This window comes from Heloderma suspectum, chromosome 2 (assembly GCF_057233095.1).
Source record: "Heloderma suspectum isolate Gila_16-S chromosome 2, 16-S_ref, whole genome shotgun sequence".
Classification (NCBI taxonomy): Eukaryota; Metazoa; Chordata; class Lepidosauria; order Squamata; family Helodermatidae; genus Heloderma; species Heloderma suspectum.
The window spans coordinates 38,995,151-39,014,337 of NC_139459.1; the positions used below are offsets into that span (position 1 = coordinate 38,995,151).

General features: G+C 42.2%; 1 protein-coding gene across 1 annotated transcript in view; it reads left to right on the forward strand.

The window, feature by feature from the left end:
• RAB3C (RAB3C, member RAS oncogene family) overlaps positions 1-19,187 on the forward strand; it is a 181,029-nt gene that overhangs the window by 60,948 nt on the left and 100,894 nt on the right. Inside the window, exon 3 of the mRNA XM_084832063.1 lies at positions 14,685-14,803. Within this exon, the coding sequence (XP_084688189.1) occupies positions 14,685-14,803 (119 nt within the window). The remainder of the gene's footprint in view (positions 1-14,684; positions 14,804-19,187) is intronic.

The window sequence follows — 19,187 nt, forward strand, 5'->3', positions numbered from 1 at the left end:
TTTTAAGTCACCCGTGATAGGCTACGTGACGATTTACGTAGCCTATCACGGCTGACTTTGCAAATCTAGCCGTGATAGGCTACGTGAATCGTCACATAGCCTATCATGGGGGCGTTTTTTTTTTTTTTTAGTTTTATTGGAATGGCGGCGGCGGCAGCCAGTCAAAAGATCGGCTGCCGCCCCTGACGAAGACCCGACGAACCGCCGCCGGGACCCGCCGCCGGGAGGGACATTTGGCAAAGGTAAGTCCCGTCCCGGGGGGGGGTGCAGGGGGAGGGGGGGTGCGGAGAATTTCTCCCGAAACTTGTTCGGGGGGCCGAACACGTTGGCGCTCGGCCCCCCGAAGTTTCGGGGAGAAATTCTCCGCCAACCCTAGATCCATCACATTTTGTGACCAAAAGGTTCATGATTCAGCTTAATTTCCTGCACAAGAGAACATGTCCTGTGCTATAATCAAATCATGGACAAAAGTATCCATCTTAAAAAAAGAAGAAGAAGCAAAATTAAGATTAAAGGGATGGTGATGCTATTTCTTGCATTGAAATAAACAACATGTAGACAGCCTTTTTAGGAAATGGAAAGCCAGCCCAGGGATGACACTGTGGTAAAACACAACACATATGCATATGCTAGCATATAGCTAGCCTTATACAGACATATCTGCAAAAGTTGATTGTCACTGAAAGATCAACTCAACAATTGGATTGGATCCCATTTGCAGACATGGTGTCTTCTAAAGATGTTTAGAATGTCAGGGTTGGCTATTCTCCAAGTATCCCCAGGACCTTACGCGGCAGCAAGGGAGAGAGTCTTCCCCATTTCGGCACCTTGATTATGGACCATTGATCCATCTAGCCCAATATTGTTGACATTGATTGGCAGCAGTTCTCCGGGTTTTTAGACAGGAGTCTTCCAGCCCTACGTGGAGATACCTGGAATTGAACTCGGGACCTTCGGCATGCAAAACATATGCTCTGTCACTGAGCTACATGATTTAGAGGGGAGATAGAAGCAGGGAGGTTTAACCCTACTTAAACCTCTACTACGTCACAGTCATTCTTTTCCCAGTTGCAGCAAACATGGCTGAGAGAAGGGAATGCAAAGTAGAAGTGGCAGGTGGGGGAAGTGTTACAAACCCTTACCCTCTAAATCACACTCTCTCATCGCCACCTTTTAGATTTTCATTTGAGAACCAAATCTTCCATTGAACTTCTTGTTTGGCCCTTAATATCTCCCCAAAGTATCAAATGTGGTAGAATGTCCCTCATGGTTAGTCACTTTTCAGCTTCCCCCCTTTCTTCCTTAGTTTTGCATGCTATCTGTGTCTATTCTGCAATTTCATGCAGGGTTTCTCTCACATGTTTCAAAATTAGGTAGTGCATCAGCTATGCCTGTGGCATAATTCATAATATATAAAGAGAAACAATCCAGAAACTCATTTCTGTGTTTAAAAAGTCAGGAGGAACAGGTCTAGTTATAATGCAATTGTCAGAGCAAGAGAACCATGCAAACAGGACTTCTGCTTGTTTGTTTGTTTTTAAGCAAATTTATAATTCATATCCCACAATCTATTGGTGCACCTGCTGGCTTAGACTGATAAGAAAAGCATTGGTGCTGTAAATGCATGGCCTTTGATAAGAGAAAATCAAGTCTTGAGAAATAGTCCTTCCTACTTGCTGTCAAAAGGGGCATGTTTGTAGTTAGAAGAGGAGGAAATATTATCAACATATTTCAATAAAAACACATCTGTTTGGTGTCAAACCAATTTGGCAAGCCGAGGTCCACCTGTTCTACAGCTCAGCATACCTGAACTCCTGAGAGAAATCTCAAGGCTTGTCAGCTTGCCAGTTACAGGGCCCTGTGAAAATAAATATTACAGCCTTGGAGAAGTCTGTTATTAATTTGTGGGAAATGGTTTCTGTTAGTTCCATATTCATTCATACAGAAGTGTTGTCGCTGAGAACTGAAGTAGATAACAGTGGGCAAATGAACGTGAAAGAGTGGGATTGACTGGTATCCTCCTGTTTGGAGAAAGTGGGTCACTGATGTGGAGGTTTGAGACAGGTCCTCTTTTTGTCATGGACTGCTATGACATTTAGGAATGGGGGCCATCACCTCTGTCCAGCACTCTGTACCTCAGACCACATCATTCAGAAAAAGGAACCTTTGGTTGCTGTTGCTGTTATTAAATGTACGTGTCACTTCCCGCCACAAAAAGCCATCTCAAAGCAACGCGCACACATAAATATAGAAATGTTTGCACCAGGCAATCTTCCTTGGGGACAGTGTTACATAAATGCGGGACTATCTCAGAAAAGGCCCATTCCCAAATTGCCACCCAGCCCCAAGCATCTCTTTGAGGGAGGTCAGGTCAGAGAGAAGGGCCTCTGAAGCTGACCTCAGGGACCAGGAGTTGCATATGGCAAGAGGCAGTCCTTGGGGCATTGGGGTCACAAGCCATGTTGAGCTTGGTTTATGAGGTATACAACATAACCATAGCAGGTGCTCTTAAAATACACTTCTTTTTTTGGCAATTTGTTCTTGAATATATCTAAAAGTAAGCCTCCAAATTGTGTGGCTAATTTTCCCCCCTACTGAAACCCGGAATGGTGCTGCTACCCATAGTGATGACAATGTACTAGAGAGAACAACAGATGGGGTAGATATAAAGGGGCTCCATCTTTGCATGCTCCTTTGGTCTGATATCATAAGCACACTTCTTTCCATGCCCATTCTCACTCAGACATAGATGGTGCTCCCAGCAACTTGCTGCATCTTGTCTGTGATAATGATGCGTGAGTGTAAGGACAGAGCTTGCACTCTGTGGAATATGAATGGCTGCATATTCCACAGAGTGCATGTTAGCATGCTCTGCATCAAATGAGTGTGGATATATTACCAGCCAAAGCCACAGACAGCTGCAGCATATCCATCCATCAAGAATGACACACATCTTAATTTATCCTGAAGGTGACATGGTGAAGTGTTTGAGGCCAGAAGATTAATGAAAGATACACAGATTAAACATGTGTATGGGCTGATGATACATCTTGTGAGGGTAGATCAGAAAGGTGAGCCTGAAGGAATGGATTTGTCTCCTTGTCACTCTGACACCATAGAGTCACGTCTACATCATTTGGTCATTAGCAAAAGAGAGATATAAGGAGGAAGAGCTGTCCTTGCCAACTAGATATCTGTACCTGACAACCCAAGCTAGTTTCTCAAAATGTATGGATGACAGCAACAGAGTATCAATACTGGATGAATCACACTGTGAATGAAAGATTTATAACTTATGATGGACTAACAACTTACTTAATCTTCTGAGCATTTGTTGAGCATAGGCGTTGTATATTATGTAAGTTATAAACATGGGGAAAGAATGTCTGCTATCCAGTATTGCCACTGTGCTCCACTAGTTCCGTTGTGCCCACAGGACTTACCACTAGTGCAACAGGAACTAGCACTTCTTAAAGCAACCCCAGAAATGAATGGAAACACTTCTTTATGGAATGGGACAGGTCAATGGAACATCCTTCTGTGAGCTCTGCTGACCTGTCCCATTCTAGAAATGCTATTTCCACTCTTTCCACTTGCTTCCACAACCACTAGCTTCCTGTTGCACTATCGGTGAGTACTCCCAGTATGGGCAGCATTGGATATTGCCCATGGATTTGTTGGTCATTGCCCTGGACATGAATTAGGAAAAAGTTAAAATTCTGTGACACATGCACTTTCTTGTCAGTACTGTTCAGGGCAAATATCTTCCCCATTCTGAAAGCAAGAGAGCAAGCAAGCCAGGGAAAACTAAGAGGAATTATTCAGTGAAGGTTTATGCTTTTGTTTCAGGAAATGCAGTGACAACATAGGCACATTAGAGCTGAGACACCATTGAAATATCTGTATGATAAAAATGTGAACATGTCGATTGCTTAAATTTAATCAAAAAGTTAAATTAGATAGCAGTAAACTGAGCAATAGAAAATATATTTGACAGTGCATTCCCCTGCCCATCTGCTGGGAAGCAAGTGTATATAGAACTGCAGTTTAAATCTTCTTTTTATTAATACCTGGTTATATTTGATCACTTGAAGATTTGTATCCCCCCAGAGTTGGAAAAGAACTCCCTCAGTGCTTATAGCTTATCCAAATTGTAGCAGACAGCTTGCTCGTTGGTTTGAGAAAATTGCCACATTACGCAATTCCTGTCTCTGTAAAATAGTGCATTCATTTTCAATTTCTACACAGTATGATATGCCATTTCTTCAGAAGTTAGTAGAAGCTTTGGCATTGACTTCACAGACATCTAGTATGTTCATATTAGGTAGCTAAGACTCATACTTGGATGCACTTTTAATCTTTCCATTGACCTTCATGATTCAAGACTAGTCAAGGATTTCTAGATAACGTTTAAAGCATTGATAGTTGTCTTGAAGGAATCCTGCTGTCACATCTTAACTAGTGTTAACAGATGGTAACTTTGTAGTTCCAGAAATATAATGAAGTTTCCTGTCCTCAGACTGACTGGGAGTAGCACAGACATGCCAATCAACAGGGGTTTGCTGCTAAAAATGGAAACCCCATGTTGAGTTCTACCTCCTCTGCCCATAACACATAATTATGGAAATCTCTAATGTAACAAGATTTTGGTACTTATTTACAAAGACCTAAACAAATCAGGACCAGGATACCTAAGAGATCACGGACCCCCTACCTGCCTGTTCAGGTGCTGCAATGCACTCATCATGATTTCAGAGGTCCGGTCCATGATGGCTTGAAATAGGGCCTTTAGTATCATAGCACCCACTCTGTTGAACTTCCTCCCACTACAAATTAGACTGGCACCAACCCTTCTGAGTTTTCAGCACCTATTGAAAACATACCTTTTCCAACAAGCCTTCCTAGGAAGGAAATGTTATCTTATGTTTACAGTAATAATATACAGTATTTAATTATGACCTTATACAGTGTTTTTGTACATTGCTTAGAAATTCATTTAATGTAGGCTATTCATCAATATTACTAAATAAATAAGGAACATCACCATATGTTGTATTTCCTTGCACTCTCCCCAGCAATGGTCAGTGCAAATTCTGCAGTGAGAAAAGATGAATTCTGTGACCTATGTAAAATATGCAGATTAAATAAAAGAATGCATCATGCATTCTGCTTTTGTTAGTTGTGGAGATTAACAAAGGAGCAATGGGAGCTTGGCTTCTCCTGCCTGACAGAAATCCTCCTGAGAGTTTACAAGGCATTGTTCCCACATTTTCTACCCTGGCTTTGCATCCCAAAGGGCAATAAAATAGCACATTTTTATAAATAAAAATTGAAATGCTCAAAGTATTGAATTTGAAACCCAACATCAGTTTTGAGTTTGCACACAACAGAACAGCCCCTAGGTCTTGGGTAATGTGATGTAAATCCACGGATTGATATTTTCCCACCTCATGATAATAATCAGAAAATCAGAGTTGGAAGGGGCCTGGGAGATAATCTAGTCCTACCTGCAATGCTCTGCAATGCAGGATGTGGTTAAAGCATCCCTGACAGATGACTGTCGTGTCTCTGCTTAAATACTTCCAGTGACGGAGAACCCACCACCTCCAAAGGTAGTCTTTTCCACTGCTGAACAGTTCTCACTCTTAGAAACGTTCTCCCAGAGCCAAAATCTGCTTCCCTTCAATTTCCACCTATTGGTTCTAGTCCTGCCCTCTGGAGCAACAGAGAACAAGTCTGGCCCATCTTCTCATGACAGCCGTTCAGATATTTGAAAATCACTATCATGTCTCCCCTTAATCTTCTCCTCTCCAGGCTAACCATATATAGCTCTCTCAGCCATTCCTTATAATGCTCCTCCCTCTCCCTTTCTATTGGGTCTACTTCTCTTGAATAAGGTATACCCTTCAATTGCTATATTCCAGTCATGAGTCTCATCTCATGACTGGAATATCACCAAATCTCAGTGATACCTATCAGATCATACTTATCATCCTGTGTTAGGATTTCAAGTTCAACCTGGTTCCCATACTCTGTGCATTAATATAGGCCTTGGAGGCCATGGGGGGTTGCAACTTCCAGTTTCTCTGCTGTATTTACTTGCAAATTACTGGGCTCCACTTCTACTGTCTTGCCTCCTCCTTTGTTCCTCATATTCTCATCCCTAATACTTGGCTGAGTAGTTTGCTTTGGGGTTTTGGCTTTGGGAGTAGTTAGCCCCCACCCCACCCTACCCCACCCCCATGACTTAGTTTAATCCCTCTTTATCAGGTTTGCAAGGCTCCTGCTAAATACATTCTTCCCAATCCCCATGAGGATTAATTCCCTATCACCTGCAAGGAGTATTTCATATTGAAATATGGACTAGGCCCATCCTAGGCCATGGTCCACAAAACTGACCTTTTCTGACTACACCAACTGTGTAGCCAGCTGTTCACTTCCAGTATCCTGTTTTCCCTACCAACACCCAGATCTTTGACAAGAAGGTGTGATGAAAACTCCACTTCTGTCCCCAATTCCTTTGCTTTCCTACCCCAAATGTAGAGAAAATGGGCAGGGGGATATTTTTCTTCCTCTCTAATGCCACTACAACCAAGCGTCATTCCATGAACCTGAGTGCTGGGAGAGTCAACACAGATAAAAGGAAATACTTCTTCACATAGCGCATAGTTACATTATGGAATTGGGTTCTGTAAGATGTAGTGGTGGCCACCAACTTGGACATGTTTAAAAGGGGACTAGAGAAATTCTTGGAGAATAAGGCTATTAGTCAGGAAGGCTATATGCTACCTGTATTATTCGAGACAACACGCTGGAGAACACAAGCGGGAGGCTGCTGTGGTGCTCATGTCCTGCTTGTGGGCTTCCCAAAGCATCTGGTTGGCTACTGTGGGAACAGAATGCTGGATTATGTAGGTCTTTAGCCTGGTCCAGAAGGGCTCTTCTTATGTTCTTATCTTGATCCAGTCATATTTGCTGGGTCTTCCAAAAGAAGGAATTGAAAAAAAAAATGTAAGATTGCAAGAACAACCATTATATTACAGTTATATAATAACCATACGTTACACTTGTATAGCCCCTTCAAATGTCCAAAGCGCTTCACTTGCATTATTTGATTGTAATCCTTACAGCAACTATGTTAGCTAAGTCAGTATTGTTATCCCCCAAATCTGTCAGTTTCACTTTCTCCCACAGTTGAATTTCTTAAATGTCAAGTTCTTTGTCTCCTGTACCAGCAAAATTCAGTAGGTACAGCTATTTCAAGCATCGAAAGGACCATGATGTACCTGCCAGGCAAATATCTGTTCAAGATAGGGATCCTGTCAGAAAAAGAGGAGGCAACCCTAATTCAGCACTAACAGAATTACGTTCACAAGGATTCAAATCCAGACTTTTAAGAGCTAAGCATTCAAAGCCCTGGGCTCTGACAGCTTGGGTTTCTCCCACATTCTGATTCTTTTAATCTCAGCTTCTTTTTGTCCTGCATACGGAGAACTTTGCAAATTTTTATAAATTCTTATCAAAACTGAACTGAAATGGCATTCTCCCCTATTTCTACCCATATTGTAGATGGGAAGATTGAAGCTGAGAGAGCGGCTTTGCAAAGGCCGTCAAGTGAGTACATAGCAAGTCAAGTTTCTAATCCAGGGACTTCTGGTTTGTAGCTCAGCTTCTTAGCCACTACACTACACTACACCGGCTCTCATGATATCTCCACCTGAATGTGGTAGCACTAGAAACTCTAGGTGAGTTTATATCACCTCAGGAAGTCAGTCCCTTGGCTGATGTTTTAGCTCATTATATTGCTTCATGATGATCCCTGAAATTATATCCTTTAATTATACCCATCCTCTGTTGTTGTTTCTTCCCTTTTTTAAACATGGCATCTGAAACAGCTGCTAAAATAGCATCACAGAAGGGAAGGTGAGCCCATGTACACCCTTACTTTGAGGAGAAGGTGAGAGATCAGGTGAGAAAACCAAAGGCATTCAGCACATCTTTGAAGGAAAATAAAACCCCAGGCCTCCTGTATGGCAGGAACACATCTATTTTGGGGCTATCAAGTGTTCTGCGGGCGGAAGAGCCAATATTAGAAACTCTGTCAAATTGAAAGAACTTTTTGAGGTCACTGAGGCCAAATGACAAGAGATGTGTTTTCTTTAGAAACTGACTCTGTGATAGGACATAATAACATTCTCATATTTTGTTTGTGACTAAGAGAGAGAGAGAGAGAGAGAGAGAGAGAGAGAGAGAGAGAATGCATGGTCCATAGTTAAAATGGAGCAAAACAACATTTTAAGCCTGAATCAACTGTCATGATATATGAGAGCCAAATGTCATATTTCATGGATGTTGGCACTTTGTATTCTGAAGGCTATGAAATATATAATTGTCAAGATGAATAAAGCCTCTTGTAGCACCCTGAAGATGAACATATTTATTATGGAATAGGCTTTTAGGGGTCAGAAAATCCAATTTGTGTGTCTCCAGCCACAAAATCTTATTCCATTCCGTAATAGCTGTTTTATAGTGCAATCGTATGCATGTCTACTCAGAAATAAGACTGACTGAGATCAATACGACTTAATCCCAGGAAAGTGCACATAGGATTGCAACCTTAGTCTATAAAATGCTGTTAAACACTTAGTTGTTTTTGCTGCAATGGACTAACATAGCTCTCCTTCTGGAATTGATCAAGACTATCTGAGTTATTAGCCACTTCAATTATACTTGTTTTTTTTAAAATAGTGTTATTTATGAAGTTAAAACAACAGAGAATCCTCAAAGATTAACAAATGTGTTATGGCATATGCTTTTGTGGACTAGAATTTACTTTATCAAATGCATAAAAGGTTATCCTCAGTTGGTTTATTATATTTACTTGGGAGGAGAGCAAAGATTTAAAAAGTGTCGAAAACACTGAGATTATTGGCACTGGAATGCAAAAAGTGAAGTCTGAGATGATATAATTCAAGTATGCAAAATAAGCACTGCGACCATTCACAACAGCAGTAAAAGGTGACAACAGGGACATCCTAGATTTGCTATGTTAATTCATACCTGTCATGGGATAGAAAACTATTCATTTTATTCAAGCTCATTTATTCAAGTCTGGAGTGAGGAACTGAATTTCTTGATAAGTTGTAATTTTGAATTTCACTCCCTTTGATGTTCCTTTGTTGAAATATGGCCACTTTCAGATCAGCAACAGAGTGTCCCGGGAGGCTGAAATGTTCTCCCACTGGTTTCTGAATATTGCCCTTCCTAATGCCAGATTTGTGTCCATTTATTCTTTTGCACAGAGAGTGACCTATTTGTCCTATGTAGAAGGCCAAAGGCCAATGCTGGTAGATGATAGCATGGATCACATTGGAAGGTGGGAAAGTGAAAGAGGCCTTGATGGTATAGATGACGTTTCGGTCATGTAATAGTGCTGGCTGGGTAGATATGGGATCTGGCCCCTGTGTCTGCAGGATGTGGTGGTCCTTCTTGCTTCCAGGGTTTGGGCACAAATATACACACACATCCATGTTCACCCATAACACATGCCTATTTGTTCACAGATGTGCATGCAAAGACAAGACTCTCAGTCTGACGCGGACACACACGCACACACACACCGATGCACTCTAATTAGGCATGGTAGGCTTTTTTTCAAAGCTAATTGCCAAGTTTGCCAGGGCAGGGGAGAGGGGAGGTTGGGAGGGGAGTTGCAGTGCATGGGCAGCAGAGGTTAACCCTTCGCTCCCCAGATATGCACCCCCCAATTGTCCATCTCATAGAAATTAGGGTTGGGAAAAACCTCCAGGCTTCCCCCCTCCCCAAGCCTGTGTGTGTGTGTGTGTGTGGGGGGGGGCAATGCAGGGTTAACCCTTCCCTCCAGCGGAGGCTGGTGGCTCCTATTTCAGTGGGGTAATGAATTGGCTCTGGGTTTCAGTCAGAACTTTAAAGGAACTATCCAAAGTGCTGAACCCTATCCCCAAAATGTAACCAGCCCCTTGGATAGCTTCTTTAGCGCTCTGGCTAGTTCTGACTGAAACCCAGAATGGATTTATAGCCCCACCAAAAGTAGAGCCACCAGCCCCCACTGGAGCTCCCACAAGCCACATCTGGACAATGGGCCAGAAGTTCCCCACCTCTGCTTTAAAAGATCTCAGATAGGAGATGTTCAGGAAGGACCTGTGGCCTGAGACCATGGAGAGCTATTGCCAAGCTCTGACCCAGTATAAAGCAGCTTTATACCTTCCTGTGGTTCCCAGATAAAAGCCCAAAGCTGTCATGTAGCTGAAAGGCCAGGCCTGCTGTTTCATGGTGTTTGCAATTCTCATTTCCTTTATTAAATCCATTTTTCACAGGCTTTTTTATTTCAAAACATGCCACATGTTAAAATATGGCATTTTAAAAGACTCGACTCCTTTATTTTGTTGTTGCTTGCTACCTTAGAGCTACCGCTGCAGAGACTGTATGGTGAGGCTGGGGGGAGGGCAAGGAAGACTCGCTCGTTCATCTCATTTGGCAAGCATCTCATAGATGAGACCCCAGGAGTCTAAATCCTAGCGCAGTAGATAGATGAGGTGGTAAGTGGTGGAGGCTGGTGACTCCGATGTCCGTGCGAAGGACCTTGGATAGCCCCCTTAGAGTTCTGACTTGTTCTGATTGAAACCCAGAACAGATTCACTGCCCAACCGGCATCGGAGCCACCAATCTCCACTGGTGATAAGTAGTACACTCCTGTATCTGGAGTGTATTACTTCGGAGTGCAGTTGGGGGCTCACATGATTGAATCTTCCTCTATACAATACTGGTGAAAAAACTTCAGCCAGGAAAAGGCTTGTAGCTTAGCCCTCTTCCTGATGTGATTGTTTTCTATGTGCATGGATTTTTGTTTGTTTGCTTGCCTGTTTTTGGTACAGAGGAGCATTGTCCCATGACCACCCATATGAAGTGATAACAGCCCAGAAACAAGTGTATTTATTTTAAAACATTTGCATACCGTCTGCAATGCACAGCATATCCAGGCGGTGTACAACAATAAACCCGTAAGATAAATTCGATATAACTAAAACATACTAAAAGAAACCAATGGCTATCAATTGAAAATCGAAATGATGGGCATCACAAATCATCAAACACCGAGGCAAATAAAGAAGTCTTCAACATCCACCTAAATTGTATTAAGGTTGGCACATGCTTTATTTGGGAGGTGGGGAGGGTATCCCAGAGAGTGGCTGCCACCACAGAAAAGGCCCTCTTCCTGGTTGTCACCAGATGGACATCTGAAGGACGTAGCACTACCAGGAGGACCTCAGATGAGGATCAAAGCAGCCAGGCAGGCCTAAGTGGGACAAGGCATTTTCTCAGATATCTTGGTCCCAAGTTATTTCAGGCCTTAGAGGTTAATACCAAAACCTTTTTGTTGTTGTTTATTCGGTCAGTCGCTTCCAACTCTTCGTGACTTCATGGACCAGCCCACGCCAGAGCTTCCTGTTGGCCGTCGCCACCCCCAGCTCCCCCAAGGTTGAGCCCGTCACCTCCAGAATATCATCCATCCATCTTGCCCTTGGCCAGCCCCTCTTCCTTTTGCCTTCTACTTTCCCTAGCATCAGCATCTTCTCCAGGGTGTCCTGTCTTCTCATTATGTGGCCAAAGTACTTCAGTTTTGCCTTTAATATCATTCCCTCAAGTGAGCAGTCTGGCTTTATTTCCTGGGGTATGGACTGGTTTGATCTTCTTGCAGTCCAAGGCACTCTCAGAATTTTCCTCCAGCACCACAGTTCAAAAGCAGCACCAAAACCTTTACCCGATTACAAAAGCAGTGCAATTGGAAGGGTGGGCAGCATGCTAAGGAGAATCCTCCTGTTATCTTGGATCACTGAGTGGAGATCTCAGGGGGATTCCCACCCCTTCCCAAGGCCCTGGTAGACTCCTGGTCGCAGGGCCTGATAGGATTATTGAGTCATGATGCCTTCTATTAGAAAGGCAATTAGCAGAGGAAAAACAAAACAAAAAAAGGCAAAATGAGCATTTACCAGTCCCACATGCACACAGGCTATCTTAGAAAAATAAAAGGAGACCACACCCTCCTTCAGTGAAGGAAGGAAAACATTTTTACTCACAAATATTCTTGCATATACAATGCAGGTACAGCATAGAATTTTAAAAGAGTTTGTTCAGTCCATTTTGTGTTCCATTGCACTGGTAGGAGTGAAAGAGCAAACACATGTGCTCACAGCAATGGTGGAAGGTCAGAGAGAGAGAGAGAGAGAGAGATTGGGGAGTGGGGGGAAGGGGAGAAGCAAAAGGAAGAAATCACAGGAAACCACATTGTAGGCTATAGAGATCCTAAGACTAATTGTGGTCAAAATTCCCATGAATTAACTAACTGCAACACTGTCCCCTTCCAGTAGCTTCCAGACAAGGTTACAGTATTCCCAACAGGGTTCATGTAGGGAACCAAAGCCTCCATGGCCTGGATGGGGAACATTTAAAGGCCAGATAAGGCTCTCAGGTCAGAGGTTCCTCTCCCCTGGAAATACAGGCCAACTTGAATACAGATGATGCCAATCAAGTTTAGAAAGTAATTGTTGATTCACAGCCCCACTAAGGCTGCTATCATGTGCACATTTACTTGAGAGTAATCCCTATACAACTGAGGGGGACTTGCTTCTAGCTAAACATTCCCGTGATGGGGCTGTCAGGCTGTAATCCTACATATATTTATAAGGGAGTAAGCACCGTTGAACAAAAGCAAGTGGGACTTGTTTCTGAGTTACTATGCATATTTTGGACTGAAAATATTGTATGCTTTCTGATCTGCCCTGGATGGATCTTTGCTGGAGCATGTCTGTAAAATGGCCACCATCGTGAAAACATATTTGAATCCATTCCCTGCATCTACAGCTGTGGCTACCACACCTGAATAATTGCCTGGTACTAGATCAAAGAAAGGTCTGCATCGAAAATCTTTATTTATTTTCTCTGTTCATCCAGGAAGAAGATGGATTGCCAATTGCCATGGTAACATCATCATAGAAGAATAGGTCAAGTTTTTATCAATATTCGTCAGGCTTATGCTGTTAGGGTTTTGCTTAGAAAGCGACTCTGGGCTAAAAAGCAGACGGCTGCATTTTGGAATTAAAGATAATCTGATCAGTGGTGGGTAAATTAGTACCAGTGAGTAAGCAAGATTGAATCGATAAAAGAACTGGTTTTTCATAGAGGCCCACGTCAAGGTTTAATGAGGAAAATCAGGATTGATTTACAGCAAGAAATGTAAATGAAATATGGAAATTAATTCTCCTGTGCTTCCTATTTGCATAAAAGCCAGGCATAATAAAAGCAACCAAGAGATACAAAATTCACTATATAGGGAGATGGAGCAGGAAAATATTTGCATATTGTTTTAAGTAAATGAAGTCACGTTTAGTGATACTAACATTAACTAAATGTTAAATAGTTCCAATAAATTATGGGCACAATCCAAAGAGAATTAAGGTGTATTTAAGCCCTTTTGCAATGAATGAAACTTAAGTATCTGGTTAATTTTGAGGGGATTAGTTGGCATGGGCACAATCCACCAGGATGTTTTCCTGTGAAGCAGCAATTCATGAGAGTGAACTCAGTAATCTGGAGAGGGGAAGAGAAGAAGCTTGTAAATATGTATGGTCCAAAAAGTCATTTGCAGTATGTGTAAGTGAACATTTAATGAAGAGCTTTCTATTAAAAATGTTTTATATTGTGCAGTGCCTCATTTCAGGCATTTTTTTTTTTCAATTTTACAACTAGGCAAATATGCTGACTAGGGATGATGGGAGTTGCAGCCCAACACATTCAGAGGGCACCAGGTTGGGGAAGGCTGTTTTATTTAGGGATGTCATAGAAATCCTCAACAGGCCCAAATGTGTTCTGATTTCTATGAATTTGACCTGGATTTTGCAGCGGATCAGTTTTTCTCAAGTTGCATGGATTCTGCGGACTTGTAGACCTTCTTTTTCTTTGTCTTTTGGGGGGGATTTGCACAAATTTGCACTTGTGCTAATGTGCATTAACGCTAATGCACATCAGCACTAATGTGTATTAGTGCAAGTGCACATTAGCATTAATGCACATTATTGCAAGTAGAACAAAATTCTTGTACATCCCTAAAAAAAAAGCAAGTTCTGTCAATGAGCAGATGATGGGAAAAAAGACACCTGAGAATCTGTGAAACACAGATGGAATGGATTTAAGAAAATCCATACATCCCTCATTATAATGTAGCCATGGGTAACAAAGCCTCTAAAGCCTCTTCTCAATTGCAAAGCCCCCCCCCCCAAAAGGTGCAATTTGTATCAGAGAAGGTTTAACCCTTCCAGCCATGCTGATGATGGGAGTTGTAGTCCAACATATCTGGAGGGCACCAGGCTGGGGAAGGCTGGTGTAATGTGTAGTTTGCCCCTAAGTGAGGTCAAGATCAGACACACTGACAAGTTGAGGGTGGATGACACTAGGGATTCTGGAGAAATCTGAGACAGACTAAAATGAGTTTGGATTTCGAATAATCTGACCTGAGGAATCCACTGCGGACTGGTCTCCTCAAGCCAAGCAGAGTCCGTGGACTTTCGGATCTTTTTTTCTTTTCTTTTTTTACTTTCCCAAAATTTGCCAAAATGTAGGTTTTATCTGTCTATATTTGATTGTTTTAGGACACAGCTGGTCAAGAGAGATATAGGACAATTACTACAGCCTACTATCGGGGTGCAATGGGCTTCATTTTAATGTATGACATCACCAATGAAGAATCGTTCAATGCTGTGCAAGACTGGTAAGTGACATTTGGGATAGCAACGAATGTGAAATACATGATTGTTGAATTGACACCTGCATTCCTGTTGCTGTTATGATTGTGAAACGTCTCAGGGACAAGATAAATGGGCACAACTTAATTTTTGCTAAAAAAAAAAAAAATGTCCATCTTGCCAGCTGAATGTTTCGCACTGGATCTCCTTTCTTTCCATATTAGTGTTAAGCTTCTAGTCCCCACATTTAAAGCTTCCACCATCCACTACAGAGCAGCTCCCATGACTGTCTTCATGCCATGGTTACATAAGTTGCCAGTATCGATGTGAGTGACCATGAGAACATTTTGGCATTATTCTTTAGTTCCTATGTGGTAGAAATGAAATTGGCAAGAAGTACTTAGGATGCAATCCTATGCATGTTTCGAAAGAAAGAAAAAATCCATGTTGGCTAGGGAATGCTGGGAGCTGTAGGTCTTTTTTTCTATCTAAACCTGTGTAGGATTGTGCCCTTAACTTCTGAAGATATTTGAGACTGCTAGCCATAGAATACTATGGGATCCTAAGGTTGCTTTACTAGGATACCTACATGGTTTAATTCCTGTTAAGAACAAAACCTGCATTAAGAATCCCTTGGTAGCAGCAAAAAGAATAGATATTATCATATTAAAAAGCCCAGCTATACCTTAAACCCTCAGCTGGCTAAAGAAACCATGAAATACAGCAGTAAATGAAAAAGCAAGTGTGTTGTTAGCATTATTATTTATTATTTATTTTAAAATTATACCCTATCCTATTGATCATTGCTTGAATGGCAGTTTATTATGTTTATTCCTCACCTTTGTCCCATTATGAAATGAAAGGCATTCCCAGGTGATCTCCAAGATAGGCATTTACCAGACTGAGACCTGCTTGGCTTGAGCAAGGTGGCTACACCATGTGTCTTCAGAGCATAACTTGGAACCATAATTAATCAGTTGGGGAGGGGGTATTTGAAAAGGGTCAAATTTTGTGAATTGCTGGAATAAGAATTGCAAAACCTTCTCAACAGTCATGTGTATTTATTTTCTCCTATTGCATAATTCCTTTAAGATCTACAAAAACTGGTTTGGGAGGGGGTTACCTCTCCTTGGGGTTTTTTCTCCTTTCCTTTTGCTCTCTGCACCCTATAAAACAGGGGTGAGGAGCCTCTTTCAACCCAAGGGTTGAATTCATTTTTAGAGAAGCCTCATCATGCAGAAAAGCTCAAATGCAGGTTTTAAGCCCTCTGAGCAGGGACTGGCCAGTTTTATGTTCTGTACAGGGTACTGCACGCTTAGTGATGCATCATCATTAAATTAGGACAATTGCTGTAACCTTTACATTTCTGAAATCAGTCTGAAAGGTGTGTGGAGCTGCTGTTCAGCGATGTAGGCCAGGAGCGGCTCTCATTCAAGCAGCGTGGAGTAGAAAATCACCCGTCAATAACAGTGCGAGGAGAACAGATTTATTAAAGCAAGTTCTAAGTAAAAATTGAACACTTTTTAAGCTCCATCTGGCATTTCATCATAGGGGGAATTCAATTGCAGTCTGATTTGAGAAGGCTCTTTTGCCAAACAGAGAAACCAGTTTAGTATGAAAACAACAGCCACTAAGCTTTCGATCCAAAAATATGAGCAAGGGTGTCATTTGTACATGCGTCAGGCTTCCCTCCACATAGCTCTTTTAACAGAGCATAGCACTGATCCTAATCATACATAGCAGTCACTTAGCACCTAACAGATTGACAGGAGTGCTTCACAAACATGTTCTCAGTCCTTACAACCCCATTGCATGGCAGGTCTATATTATCATCCTTCTGTTGCAGATGGCGGTATTGTCACACTTCCTTGGGATGTAGATCTCCATATACATCTGCAAACTACTGTCGTGTTCAGGAAATAAGATCTTCCAGAACATGAATGATTTGGGGGAGTGGGGAATTTCACTTAAATGTGCTAGGAGAACTGTTTTTCACTACAACCCTGGCACTATTCTTCCAGGCTGCTGTCCACCCACTGAAGCTGGCCCAGCAGAAATTAACACATTTTCCAAATACAGAGGAACACATCATGAGTAACATTGGATCATTTGGTCTAGGTAGTAGAGTACCCTTGTAAGGTACTCGGTGGTGGTAGTGGTGGTGCAGCACAGATGAGACCAGAGCTTTTCCAGAAATGGAGTTCAATTGGGAAAGTATAACAAATGGCAAATGAATAGTTAACTGTGAATGATGCTCTGGAGATGGGAGGGAGGTGAGAAGTGAGATGGCTGCCAGTCACAGAGGCTGTGCACTGGATTGGTTTGGTTTCTGAGAAGGGGAGAAGAGGGGGAATTGCAGTTGGAATTTCAAAGCTGGCAAGAGAGAGAGAGAGAGAGAGGGTGAAAGAGTGACACTTTTCCTTCTGTATGCTTTGTCTGAACACAGGAAGAGGGTGCATGGAATCTTAGCATCAGGGTAAATCCAAAAAGAAGGTAAAAAAGAGTGCCTTACTTCAGCCCAGCAAGGTTTACCAAGCGCAGTCCACTGGGAGAGGGAGTGCAGAAAAGATCACTCAAAGGTGGGGTTCTATTTTTCACAGCAAGACCATTTTCTGGAATCCCCTGGAGTTGGGTATTCAGAGATGCAAGAGCAGGGTAGAAATGTATGACAATTTCATTTTAGTTCGCAAATTGCTTGAAGATGACCCATTCGTAATCTCAAATACAAATGGGAACACATTTCCTTCAAAAATCTTCTCAAATTCCTGAACTTTCCTTTACATTCACCAAATGTGTATCTGAAAAATCCACACCTTTCTCGAAATGTGCACATTTTAAATCACCCACACGTTTGTCTATGGAGGAAATTTGCACAAACCTGGACATTTGCACAAACTTGGAAATTTGCACAAATTTGGGGGTTGTTTGCCCAACTTTCACATTTGATGGCTGTTTGTTTTGTGCGATTTTCCCATTCCCACAAAACAGTGAGCACACAAACACAAACACAAATTGAGGAGAGGCGAGCTGATGTTCAGAGAATCATGGTGAGTTCGAATATTGCTTGCTCACCCATCCCTAGAGCAGGGAGCTCCAAAATCTAGTTAGGCAGAGTGTCTGGCAGCAAAAAATAAATGTAGGACACATGTATGTGCTTGTTCATTTGTTGCATTTATATCCTGCCTTTTCCACCAGGGATCCCAAAGTGGTGTACATGATCCCCCTCCTCTTCATTTTATCCTCACAATAACCTTATGAGGTAGGTTAGGCTGAGAGGCAATGACTGGTCCAAAGTCAGCCAGTGAGCTTCATGGCTAGGTGGAAACTTGAATCCGGGTCTCCCTACTCCAGCACTGTAACCGCTACACCACTAGCTTCCTTGAAGGACTCTGGGGAAGTATCCTAGAGTTCCAGGCTTCTGAGGCAGTTCTAGGTTCTGATGACAAACAGTCACAAAACTGTAGGGTGATTGTGAGGGGGTGATTTCCAGCTGCACGAAAAGAGATGGTTGACTTATTCCTGATTAGCGGGGGTGGGAGAGTCTAGGCTTTAGGTGGGGTTTAAAGTAGTTCTTATTTGTAAAGGTTGCTCGAAATCATAGGGTTCTCTTTAGCTCAGGAGCATCAAACCTCTTTCAGCACAAGGGCAGCATTCTATTTCGGAGTAGCTGTCGGGGGCTGCATTCCAGTGGTAGGCAGGGCTAAAGGCAAATGGAGTGCGGCCAAAGGCAAAAAGGGGCAGGGATTTTTTTTTATAAAAACCCAAACTTTCTTATCAAAAACGAACAGGAACAAACTTCTCACCCATCTGCACCAGACAAATTCGACAGCTAGAGATATTTACAGCATGGAGAGGACCACGATTTACCTGCCTGCCATAGAGCTGTTAAAGATGAGGAGTCTGAAAAAAGAGGTGGCAATCCGCATTCAGCACTAACATGGTTAAATACACAGGGATTTAAAGCCAGACTTTTAAAAGAGAAGGGTCTCTGAAAGCCCTGGGCCTGGACAGACGAATCTGTCATTTTTGGTTATATCTCTTTTTGTCCCAAATATGGAGAACTCTATAGATTTTGGCAAATTCTGATCAAGGCCAAAATGAAACAATCTTCTCTCATCCCATAGCTCACTCTTAGCTTCTCTTCTGCCCAAGCCACCCCTGTCAGTTTCTAGCAGGGTCTGCACATGAGTAGTGCTTTAGTGGCTTGTGCTTGGATGCAAGCAAGGCCTCTTCTCTTGTGTTCCTACATTCTTTGTATCCCAAAAGGCATAATTCCTATGCTGGGAACAGATCATGCTTTCAGCTTTGCTACTGATCATTCATTGGGCATTCTGTGTCATTAATATTTCAACATTTGCACTGTTACTTTCCATCGATTATTCATAGAACTAAATCAAGTGTTTCACTAGT